Source organism: Chiloscyllium plagiosum, chromosome 1 (assembly GCF_004010195.1).
Source record: "Chiloscyllium plagiosum isolate BGI_BamShark_2017 chromosome 1, ASM401019v2, whole genome shotgun sequence".
In the NCBI taxonomy this organism is placed as follows: domain Eukaryota; kingdom Metazoa; phylum Chordata; class Chondrichthyes; order Orectolobiformes; family Hemiscylliidae; genus Chiloscyllium; species Chiloscyllium plagiosum.
Window position 1 is genome coordinate 70650553 of NC_057710.1, and position 13352 is coordinate 70663904.

The 13352-nt window shown below is 39.6% G+C and overlaps 1 protein-coding gene across 5 annotated transcripts in view; it reads right to left on the reverse strand.

Moving 5' to 3' along the window:
• LOC122549366 (mesoderm induction early response protein 3-like) overlaps nucleotides 1-13352 on the reverse strand; it is a 76366-nt gene that overhangs the window by 21091 nt on the left and 41923 nt on the right. For all 5 annotated transcript variants that reach the window (XM_043689098.1, XM_043689089.1, XM_043689105.1 and 2 more), the window contains exons 6-8: nucleotides 11554-11636; nucleotides 9066-9138; nucleotides 3967-4118 (exon numbers count right to left, since the gene is read on the reverse strand). In XM_043689098.1, the coding sequence (XP_043545033.1) occupies nucleotides 3967-4118; nucleotides 9066-9138; nucleotides 11554-11636 (308 nt within the window). The remainder of the gene's footprint in view (nucleotides 1-3966; nucleotides 4119-9065; nucleotides 9139-11553; nucleotides 11637-13352) is intronic.

Sequence of the window (13352 nt, forward strand, 5' to 3'; positions counted from 1 at the left end):
TTAAGGAGAGTCGAGGGCAGAGTTGAGTATGGTAGCCATTACAAAAGAGTAAGTGCAATAAAAGATAAAGCTCTAAAAATTGATAGATCTCCTGGCCCCAATGGGGCTATACCATAGAGTTCTGAGAGAGGTGGCTGAGGAAATAGCGAAGGTGCTGACTGTGATCTATCAAAAATTACTGGAATCAGGGAAAGTCCCAGATGACTGGAAAATCGCGGTTGTAACCCCCTTGTTCAAGAAAGGATTAAGACAAAAGATGGAAAATTTTCGGCCAATTAGCATAACCTCAGCTGCAGGTAGAATTCACCATTCAGGATGAGATTTCTAAATTCTTGGAAGTGCAGGGTCAGATTAGAACAAGTCAGCATGGATTTAGTAAGGGGAGGTCGTGCCTGACTAACCTGATAGAATTCTTTGAAGAGGTAACAAGTAGGTTAGACCAGGGAAACCCAGTGGATGTCATCTATCTGGACTTTCAAAAGGCCTTTGATAAGCTGCCTCACAAGAGGCTGCTGAGTAAGGTGCTCGAGGTGAGCTGCTGGCATGGATTTGAGATTGGCTGTCTTACAGAAGGCAGAGAGTTGGGATAAAAGGTTCTTTTTTGGAATGGTATCTGGTGACAAATGGGGTCCTACAGGGTTCAGTGTTGGGCCGCAGCTGTTCACTTTATATAGTAATGACCTGGATTAAGGGACAGGGGCATTCTGGCGAAGTTCGTGATGATACAAAGTTAGGCAGACAGGCAGGGTGTACTGAGGAAGTGGGGAAGCTGCAGAAAAATTTAGAGTTTCGAAAAGTGATCCAGGAAATGGTTGATGAACTTCATCGTGAGCAAGTGCGATATCTTGCACTTTGGTAAAAAGAATACAGGCATGGATTATTTTTTAAATTGTGAGAGAATTCATAAAGTCAAAGTACAAAGGGATCTGGGAGTGCTAGTCCAGGATTCTCTAAAGGTTGATTTGCAGGTTGAGTCTGTGATTAAGAAAGCAAATGTAATGTTGTCATTTATCTCAAGAGGGTTGGGATATAAAAGCAGCGATGTGCGACTGAGACTTTATAAAGCTCTAGTTAGACCCCATTTAGAATACTGTCCAATTTTGGGCCCCACACCTCAGGAAGGACATACTGGTACTGGAGCATGTCCAGCGGAGATTCACACAGATGACCCCTGGAACAGTAGGCCTAACATATGATGATCCTGGGATTGTATTCATTAGAGTTTAGAAGGTTGAGGGGAGATCAAACAGCAACTCTCAAGATAATGCATAGCTTACAAAGGGTGGACGCTGGGAAGTTGTTTCCATTCCAACGGGGAGACGAGGACCTGTGGGCATAGCCTTAAAATTAGTGGAGGGTCAATTTAGAACAGAAATGAGGAGACATTTCTTCAGCCAGAGAGTGGCAGGCCCGTGGAATTCATTGCCAAGGAGGCAGGGACGTTGGGTGCCTTCAAGGCAGAGATTGATAAATTCTTGATCTCGCAAGGAATTAAGGCCGGTAAGTGGAATTGAAACAACCATCAACCATGGTTAAATAGCGGAGTGGACTCGATGGGCCGAATGGCCTTGCTTCCACTCCTACGTCTTATGGTCTAACTTAACAACGGAAGGTGATTACCTCTTAGAAATGCACCAGAAACAAAAGATTACCATTTTAGAAACAATTACGTTTCTTCCAATATTGAACAATTCTAAAATAAAACCGACTTGGAGATATTCCTCAAAGCGGTTGCGTTTACTGGCTGATGTTGAAAGCTTCCTCAGATAGCTAATATTCTCTGGTTCACTGCTTACATGTAAATTAACACTCATCATTTTGTTTTATAATATTCTCTATTTTTCACAAATCTCCTCCAATAATATCAGTGATGACTGCCTATTCATTGAATACTCATTTTTTAACAAAAATAGTTTGTATCACATATTTTGGACTGCATTGAATTGTGAATAAATTAATAAAACAGAAAGTGTTTTAAGGGCTACTAACAAAATTCCTCACTACAAACAATACCAAATGAAAAAATACATTCTGTTAGCTTGTGTGAGGCTCAAGATAATTTGCACCAGTGTCTAACGATACAATTCAAAAACAAAGTTTCTGACCTTCTTGACTCAGGTACTATAGAAAGGTTTTTATTATATGGATCCCCTTGCTGAGAGCAGCTTTTATATGCCAGGCTTCCAGAAGTTGAGGAAGCCCAGATGACAAGCTAATACCAGAAACATGCAACCTCCTTAAAAGGCTTTAAATGACAAGTTGCCTCCTAAAAATTGAATGATAGTCCTCATTACAAGTCCCTCTTCCATACCAACCCCACAAAATTAGCTATGAGCAGCTTATAGGAGCATTGGCTTTTGGTTAGATTTTAGTATTTTAACTAATCCAAAAAGCTGCATGTATTGATTTTAAAACTAAGGATCCCTTGATTTTAAGAAAACAGCCCTCTCAATTTGTCCTCCCACCTCCAAAAGGTGTATGTACAAAAAAATTACAGTTTTAGCAAAAAATTTAATCATGAGGTCAGCATTGTTGATTGGGCTGGCATTTACTGGCCATCTCTTGTTGCCCTAGTGCCAAGGGGTGAACTGACTTTTTTGACCGCTGCAGTCAATTTAAAGTATGTAGATCCACAAAACAATTAGAGACAAAGTTCCAGGACTTTGATGCTGACCCAGAAGCATTGAAAGAATGGCATATAATGGCATATATCACTGTGCAGTGTTAGAGAGACTGAGAGGGCACAAGGTTGCAGATTGTACTGGGAATACAATACTGCACACAGTGCCTCACGGATGCCTTGTGTTGAGGAGTTGCTGGATTTGTTTGAGGCCTATCCCATTTCACAGTGATAATGCAATACAACACTATTAAGGGTAACCTCAAAGTGAAGATAGAACTTAGTCTCCACAAAGATTGTGCAGCGGTCACTCATACTGATACAATCAATGCAAAGAGGCACCTGCAATAGATAGTATGATGAGGATGAGGTCAAATATCTTTGTCACTCACTGGTAAGGAGGAATGTGCAGGATTGACAGAGCAACATTTGCCATTGTTGTTTCTGATACCTTCATCCTTGCCCAGCTGGTCTCTGTCTTTTTTTAAAAGCTTCCTAATGGTCGATACTATTGAATTTCTTGCTGGACCAATTCACAAGACAAGACATTTCAGACCCTGGAATTTTACCAGGGTCTCTGGATTACTAGATTTGCCACAATACTACAGTGCCATCACTTCTCCTTGAAATAATATAGGGAGACTGATTTCTCTATTCCTGCATCCCAATGAATGTCTTTTATTGAGTTTTCTTATCAAAATGCAATAGTCGATACACTTCCCTACATTAAATTTATAATTGCACATTTACTGAGTTATCTTTGTTCTCACTGAAATGAGCTTTCCTCCAACTGGGCATTTAGTGTTGAACTGTTAATTGCCCTTTAACTAAAGGTTAGAAAAGATTCAGCTATCTTCTTCCCCATTGGGCTGGAAACAATCAAGAATTATCTCTTCTGTACATTTCATAAATTTCTCCTGCTCTGTGAGATTCACTGTTATTTTCTGAATCTATATTATTAAGATAATAATGCATCTCATTATTATGCTTTGTAGATTTTGTATCTTCTGACACTCCTCTATCTTTTTCCATTATTTGGTGGACTACACTATACAACCTAAAGTGTAATAGATCCCCTTTTTTTAATTCTACTATATTTTTCTCTTTACTGTTGAGGACATGTTGCCTTCTGTGTGTTATAACAGTATCTCTGATCATTACTTTTGACAACCATCCAACAGTTCCTATTCCTTTCTCTTTTCTATTTTGCCTTATAGTCAGAAACAAAAGTGGCAAGCCTCCAAATTGAGACAAAATCTATTATGGAAAATAAACTACCACACAGTCTCTAGTGGACTTTATTCAGGTCAGTCATATATCAGATCTGTAATCAAGCATATATTCACCTGTTCATTGTCCCTTACATGTGTCCCTTCAGGTATACCACCAATGCCTTTCTCATCTGCAGATCTCTTAGCTGCTTCATGCAAGAACTCCTTTACCGTACTTTCAGGAAGCAAATAGGGAGTCCAAAGTAATTGGTCCTCATTTTCATAGACTAGAAATAAAATAAAGAAACAAACTTACTAATAAGATTTCATGTAACGAGTATTTTCAATCCATGAAATTAAAAATACAAAATACATTGAACACAAGTGTGAACCTGTCAGTAAGAGCTCTAATGCAAGTATTTCTCCAGTACCTAGCTTATATAAATTTACCATACAGTATTTTATCTGGTTTATTTTAGAATTTTGATTTTTTATGTTAAGTCATGAGAAAGACAGACACTCAATTCACTTTCTGGTCAGAGATCACCTGAACATCTACAGAAACTCTGTTCTGGGTCCACTGCTTTTTATCATTTACATAAATAATTTGAATGTGAATATAGGAGGTATGGTTAGTAAGTTGATAGGCGGTGTAGTAGACAGTGAAGGAAGTTATCTCAGAATACAACCAGACCATGATCAAATGGGCCAACAGGCCGAGAAGTGGCAGATAGCATCTAATTTAATAAGTGTGAGGGGTTGCATTTTGCTAAGACAAAAGGACTTGCACAGTTAATGGTAGAGCCTACGGAGTGTTGCCAAACATGATGTGGAGGTGCAGGTGTGTAGTTCCTTGAAAGCAGAGTTACAAGCAGACAGGGTGAAGGCTGTAATGTTTGGTATGCTTGCCTTCATTTGGTCAGTGCGTTGAGTGTTGTAGCTGGAATGTCATGTTCCAGCTGTACATGACATTGGTGAGGCCACTTTTAAGAATACTGCGTATAATTCTCGTCACCTTCGATAAGAGTGTCATGAAACTGGAAAGGGTACAGAAAAGATTCACAAGGACTTTGCAGGGACTGGAGGGTTTGAGTTATAGGGAGAGGCTGAATAGGCTGGGACTTTTCTTCCCTGGAATGTCAGAGGCTTAGGGGTGACCTGAGAGGGGTTTATAAAATCATGTGGGGCATGGATAGAGTGAACAGCTAAGGTTTTCTTTCTTAGGATGGGGGAATCCAAAATTAGATAACATAGGTTTATGGTGAGAGGGGAAATATTTAAAGAGGACCTGAGAGTAACATTTTCACACAGAGGGTGATGGGTGTATGGAATTAGCTTTTAGTAGTATTGGTGGAGGCAGGTACAATTTAAAAGGCATCTGGATGGATACATCGTAGTTGTGGATATGTTTGCTGAGCTGAGAAGTTGCAGATGTCTCATCCCCTGTCTAGGTGACATCTTCAGTGCTGTGGAGCATCCTGTGAAGCGCTGCAGTACTGTCTCTTCTGGAATTTATTTAGTTTTGTTCCTGCTGCTTCCAGTTGCTCATTGTAGTGGCTGATATATTGCATCGAGGTTGATTGTGTTTGTTGATAAAGTCTGTGTATGCTTCTAGAAATTCTCTGGCTGCCCTCTGTTTGGCTTTTCCTATTACTGTTGTGTTGTCCCACTCAAATTTGTGGTCCTTATCATGTGTGTGTATGGCTACTAGGGACAGTTGGTGTTCGTAGATGCGGATTGCTAGTTATTTGCTAGCTTATTCTATATAGCGTTTTGTTCAATCCTTGCATGGAATCTTGTAAATTAAGTTTGTCTTGCACATGATGGGGATAGGGACTTTTGTTCCAGCAAGTTGTTGTCGGAGTGTGGCTGTGATGAATCCCAGTGGTCAGAGAAGTCTGGCTCAGTTCTGAGACATTTTTTATGTAAGGTAGCGTGGCTAGTGAGTTAGGTCGTGGTATGTCCTTGCCGTGTTCTTTGTCTGTTAGGCATCTGCAGATGAAGTTGTGAGGACATCCGTTCTTGGTGAATACTCTGTCAAAGTGTTCATTCATAGGTTGAGTGCTGCAACGCATTGTAGCCCTTTTGAACAGGGGCCGAATGCAGCTTCACTTGTGTGTGTTGAGGTGATTGCTGTTGTAGTTCAGGACCTGGTCGGTGTGTGTGTGTGTGGGGCTTTCCTGTACACTTTAGTGGTACATTCACCATTCTGTGTTCTTTCATCCATCATAAATGACGGTTATCATGGACAAGACTGAATATATTCACAAAACAGAGTAACTACTTGCAGATACTGACACTTACCTACAGAGAGACTGTGACCCCACTCCACAGCTAACCAAGAGAATAAACAGCACATGGGTGAAAACAATGACTGCAGATGCTGGAAACCAGAGTCGAGATTAGAGTGATGCTGGAAAAGCACAGCAGTTCAGGCAGCATCCGAGGAGAGGGAGCGGCGGTGAAGGAGGCCCAGGACCTCCATGTCCTCGGCAGAGTGGGAGGGGGAGTTGAAATGTTGGGCCACAGGGCGGTGTGGTTGATTGGTGCGGGTGTCCCTGAGATGTTCCCTAAAGCGTTCTGCTAGGAGGCAGATGCTGCCTGAACTGCTGTGCTTTTCCAGCACCACTCTAATCTAGAAATAAACAGCACACTATGGAACCTACAAATAAAATGGACTAATAACCAGGATTCACCTACAAAGGAATGAAAAAAGAAAGCAACAACACCCCAAGATTATACAGATTACCCAAAGTACACAAACCAGACATCACTTAGACCCACTGTGGCACTCCCTGGAACTCCATCGCATAAACTTGAACAAAAACAAAAACTAAAACATCTAATCAGCTGATCGAAAAACTCCATGGACATAGACAAGGATGAAACAACAATTTCATCTGTTATAGTAGCACTGTTCACTTCAATTGACAAAACTCTAGCCAGAGAGACAACAGCCAACCTCCTGGACAGGCAGAACAGACAACACTACAGGGAACCTATCAATTAGGACTGCATATTCAAAATCCTAGACCTGTGCTTGACGACACACTTTACGTTCAACAATAATATACCTACAGGCTCACCCATCTCTGGGATCATAGCAGAAGCAGTGATGCAAAACTGGAACAAATAGCCCCCCCCACAAATCCAACCCAAACTCTGGTAGATGACACTTCGGTTCTCATTAAGAGAACAGAAATTGAGAACACTCACCAGATTATCAACACCATGCTCACACGTTCAGATTTACAAGAGAGGAGGAAACCAACAATTAACTCCCATTCCCAGACATGATGGTTGAAAGAACACAGAGTGGTGAACGCACCACTAAAGTGCAGAGGAAAGCCACACACACCGACCAGGTCCTGAACTATAACCACAACTACCCAAACATACACACTAAAGCTGCAGTATTAGGACCCTGTTCAAAAAGGACTACAACTCACCAACACTCCCCAACTTACGAAAGGAAAGGTAGAACATCTCTGCAGACTATTTGCCAAACAGAAGGTAGCCAGAGAATTTCGAGAAGCATGGCACTCACTCACAGACACCATCAACAAGCACATAGACCTAGAACAGCTACTACAATAAATAACCAGAACCGGCAACCAGAACCGGCAACCAGAAGCAGCAGGAACTAAATTCCAGAAGACACAGCAGCGCTTCATAGAAGTTTCCAAAGCACTGTAGATGTCACCTACACCGGGGACGAAACTCCTGCAAATCAACTTGCCAGCTCGCGAATATACCCACAAGTACAACTGGTGCCTGAGCTACAGATCTTTATGCAAACCTTGGACGGACCTAAGAATAGAAAGGCTTTAGAGGGATGAGAGACTAGAGTGGGATGTCTTGGGTCAGCGTGAACAAGTTGGTCCAAAGGGTCTGTTTCCGTGCTGTATGACTCTACAACAGAGGTTTCAGAATTTCGCAAGCCTGGAGAAATAAATTAAGGATTTTTGATTATACTTCATGGAGATATTTTTAACTAGGAATTAACAAGGTTTCTTCCTCATGAAACGGAAACGATACTAAAATCTTTCATTTTCAGTCAGAAGGGTAGCACAGTGGCTCAGCGGATAACACTGCTGCTGCACAGCACCAGGGACGTGGGTTCGATGCCAGCCTTGGACAACTGTTGGTCTGGAGTTTGCACATGTCTGTGTGGGTTTCCTCCAGGTGCTCCAGTTTCCTCTCAGTCCAAAAATGTTAGGTGCCATGCTAAATTGCCTATCGCGTTCAGGGATATGCGGGCTATGTGGGACAGCAAAGATGGGTGAGTCTGCGTGAGATGCTCTTCAGAGGGTCCGTGTAGACTTGATGGGCCAAATAGCCTGCCTCCACACTATAGGAATTATATTTTGTTCTAAGTTCACATGCTATCAAATTATTACTGTAAGAATATTGTTGGCATTATGGAATTACTGCCAGAAACTGGAAGATTATCTTCAATATATAACAACTTTGATAACATCTTTCATATAGTAAAATGGATGAAGGCATATTATAGGACAATCAACAAAAATAAACATCAAGCTAAATGAGACATTAGGTGAAGTGACCGCAAACTTGACCATATGACTTAAGAGGGCAGCTCAAAGGAAAGAAAGGAACAGGCAGAGGGGTTCGGGGGGAATTGCAGAATGTATCGACAAGAACAGCTGGAAAGCATGAAGAAGGGTCACTGTATCTGAAACATTAACTCTGCTTTCTCCTCACAGATGCTGGCATACTGAATGAGTTTTCCAAACAATTTCTGCTTTTGTTTCTGATTTCAAGCATCCACAGTTCTTCCGTTTTTGTTTTTTTTTGCAGCTGGAAAGCATGTCTCCCAGTAATGGGAAGGCAGTGAGGAACGGAGAAAGGGCCAGAATTTAAAGAATGTAGAGTTGTGAGGAGGATTTTGGATCTGGAGAAGATTGAAAATATCATGAAAATAAAGCCATGGACATAACATGAACATAAGGATGAGAATATTCAAAGAGAGGCCAATACTGAAGTAGATCAATGAACAAATCAGTAATCGACAAATGGGACCTGGCACTAGTTAGAACATCTAGATTTCCCAAAGTTTGACAGTGACTTAATGCATTCACTTCATCCCATACCACTAATAAAAAGCCGTGAGATCGAGAAATAATGGTGACTGAAATAAAAAAAACACATATGGAGCACACATATGTAGCACTGATTTAAAGATAGAGTTAACTCATAAACACATGCCTTACCTCGATCACCATCTTCATATCTACACAGGCTAGACGGAATTTCAGCTTGATACTCTGAACCCACCATTATTTCCTAAATAAAGGCAAATGAATATTACCTGATGAAGGCAGCCATCTAAAATTCTACAAAGTAATATTATGATTAGGCAGAATCTGGTTTAATACAAACTAAAGTTACAACAACCTTCTCAGATATTTCCTACAACGATATTAAATCATTTTAATTCAATGAAAAGATTATCTACAGGTGGTGGTTCACCTTCTGAAAACTGGATAAGATCTATCTCACTTATAACTGTGATTCTCTTTCAATTTATCGCTCCCGTCAAGTTACACTGCAACAGATTTTGGATTTGCAGTGGTTTAGACATAAATGGTAAAAGCCAACACTGCAGTCCAAACATAAAAATCAGAATTAGAAGTCACTCTCTCTCTCTTTCATGGATGCACACACATATACAAGTCTATGGGCTGAATTTGTATTTGCAGAATTATATTTGTAAATACTTCTGTTTTGCTCAAAAAGCAGACAATCTGCAGGCAGTCCATTCATGTAATATTTTGTATATTCCACTTTGAAAACAGAACCAGTCTGATTCAAGATTGGGATACAAACAGACTCTGACCTCACACCTTTCATGCATTGACTGAGCGGAGATGCCATCTTTTGTTATAAAACTTTAAGTTATCTCAAGAAGGTGACTTAAAACAAGGAATGGATTAATGAACCGAAACCTGCATTCTAAAAGGTTAAAGACTTAACACTCTAGGTTTGTTCAATATACCATTGTATGACACTATAATCTTTCGCTATAAATTGTGTCTTGTGACCTTCACAGCCACCTGATGAAGGAGCAGCACTCCGAAAGCTAGTGCTTCCAATTAAACCTGACTGACTATAACCTGGTTTTGTGAGATTTTTAACTTTGTACACCCCAGTCCAAAACCGGCACCCCCACATCATAAAAATCACACATGACTTCAGAATTGCATTCTACTGAAACTCATTTTCAGTTCCATCCACGGGAAATAAAGTCACTTTATATTGACACAAGAGTTGAAATCAGGAAGCAAAACTATATGACATGTAGAAATTGACACATCTATAAGAATCACAGGTGAAGTTCAAAGTCAAGATATTAAAATAAACAGTGTAAATAGCTGTCTTTATTAACAAAGATACAGAATTCATTACTAAAATGAACATCTATTGCACTCAAATAATAGTTTCATCATTTATCTAAGCTATGGATTACAAGCAAAAATTCTCACAATTATGAGAAGCTCAGTAACAATACATAATTTTCTTTTGTTTTATCCCACAAGGAATGTACTTGATTGTCTCAAGGCAAATATTTTTACTCTACACCATGTTCAAACTAAGACAAGTACTTCAAAGCACCTGCAGATCAAAAAGTTGCTTCCATTCAAGTTGCTTCCAATGCTAGTAAGTTAAACTTTTCTGGAATCTGATTTTAGATGATGATCACCGGTCAGAGTCAAATCTCAACTAAAGCAGAATAGAAGTGGTATTCGACAATGGAATGCCAACAACCAGACTAATGAGGAAAGCAACACAGCCATCATTTCACTCTATATTACAATCTAGGTGACTCCTGTTGGATGCACGGATGCCAGGTGAAGCCATATCAGTTAAGTACTTTGACTGAGGAAGAATCAGAAAGACATGCATCAAGAAATGCATGAATGAAATTTATTACAAATCAACAGCAAAGGCCCATCAGCTGCTGTGAATCCTCTCCAAATACAAGTTAGCATATTTAGGAGGGAAGCAGGGAGTTGCAAAATAGAAATGTGGGTCCCTATCTCTGAGCAATCAGGACACACATGACTGCTCTTGGCATTCAAAAATGGCATTTTTGTAAACACAAAATTTGTAAGATTCAAGACTTACGCAATCTTTGGGAGTATAAATAGAATTATTCATATGCCATTAACTTACACTGAATTGTTTTGCCTAAAATAATGATTTTAAATTATTTTTTGGACGCCAGAGCTTCAAACTTTCTTTTATAGCAGATCATCAGAAAAACTTTGTATTGTGCACCGACAGAACAAACTATTTTTCACTTGCTGCTTGCTTTATTAAAAAAATATTAAGACGACTATCATTGAGGATAAATAACAATCTTATACTCATCATGTGTACAGTGACCCCGAATTCTTTTAAACTGAAATAAAATCCATTGCATCGCCCTTACAAATGAGTTAAGAACTAACCTTCAGGAATATCTACACAAGGAGTTCAATTTAGATTAATTCATCCTATGTATTCATGTAAATAACACTTAAATTTATTTCAATTCTAATAGTTAAAGAATCAAACACAAGCTTAATAAATTTTATTATACTATATCTGACAAAGTTATTACTCATTCTGCTGCACAACTGCTGAAAGAGATCTCACTTATTTTAACTGATAATACACGGTTAGAGGTCAGATTGAATAATGTTGAGTTTACAGTACCTTTTTTAAGTCTTCAGGTGGTACACAATCATCTTGTCCTTCTTCATCTTCAGATTCTTTATCACCATCAAACGTGGTGCTTGCTTGATGTGAGAAATTTAAAGATTGTTGTCAGAAAACAGCCAAAAACATATGTTTTCATTCTGCTCAAGATGGAAGAAAATGTTTTTCTTGACCAAGATTCAAATCAACCACAAGTGCTAAATACAATACCCAGAATGCATATTAATCATGGATTTTTTTTATTGATCCATGGTGAGATCATTGCTGAAAAGGCCAGCACATATTGCCCACAACTAACTGCCTAAGTGGTAAATTGTCTTCTTGAATTGTTAGTAGTTTGAGAGATTTAGGTACAAACAAGTTTCAGGTGTCTGAGCTTGTAACAGTGAAGGCACAGTAAATCAATTCCAATATCTAGTTCTTTAGGCTAAGGGACAAATAACATTCACATCACACAAATGCCAAGGAAAGAACAACACCCAACAAGGGAGAATCTAACAATCCAACTTTTGACATTCAAAGGCATTACCAGTGCTGAATCCCCCATTATCAATATCCTGGGATTACCACTGAACAGTAAATGAACTTGACTAGCTATATAATTAAATAATGTGGCTATAGGAACAGGTCAGGGCTATGAATCCTGGTGTAGTTCATCTTCTGTTGCAGTCTTGATGCAAATATAGCAAAATAACCTTCAGAGATTAGTTTAGAGTGACTGCCCATAAGTCTGATCACCATCTATAAAGCACAATTCAGCAGGGTGATGTGATGCACCCCTCTTGCCTGGATGATAGCAGATTCAACAATATTCAAGCTGGAAATGACCTGGTACAAAATCCACTTAACTGGCAGCATTTTCATGAACATTCGCTCCCTTCATCATCAAAACACAGTGGCAGCAGTGTTGACCATCTACAAAATTAACTACAGAAATTCATGAAGGCTCCTCTGATTGCATCCTCCAAATTTGGCAACAATATCATCTAGAAGGTGGCCACCACCTGCAAGCTTTCTTCTAAGCCACTGACCAGCCTGGCTTTGAATTATATTGCTATTCTTTCAATGATGCTGGGTCAAATTCCTGGACTCATCTGATCACTCACTCCCCAATCATCACAGCATTCTCAGCCTCTGACCTGCTCGTGTAGCTGCTATAATAACAGTTAGACCAGTTCAGTTTCTGATCAATGGGAATCCCCAGAATTTTGAGAATGAGAGTTTCAGTGTGGATAAGGCCATTGAACGTCAATAACAAATGGTTACAATTTCTTTTGCTGGAGATGGACATTGCCTGGCACTTAAGTAGGAGTGTGAATTTTAGTTAAATTTACTAGCCCAAGCCCAAATATTGTTCAGATTTTGCTGCATATGGGCACTAACTGGTTCAGTATCTGACAAGTTGTAGTGCTACCAGACAACCTGCAGTCACCAGCAAACATCTCCATGTCCGCTCACCAGCTCCCGTTCCCCAACTCAGTGGAGAGTTTTTCCTAATTCCAAATTAACTTAGGTTCCACTAAAGCTTCTTGAGATTACACTCAGTTAAGTGCTGCCTTGATTCCAAAGACAGTCACTTTAACCTAATCTCTGAAGGTTCTTTTGCTATATTTGCATTAAGACTGCAATGAGCCCAGGAGCTAACTGAGCCTAACAGAACTTAAACCATACTTTGATGAGTGGGTTATTGTTGAATAAGTGCCATTTGATAGCACCTTCAATGTCACCTTCCTTACTTGGCTGATGATTGAAAGCAGACTGATAAAATGTAATTGATTGGATTGGATTTATCTGTT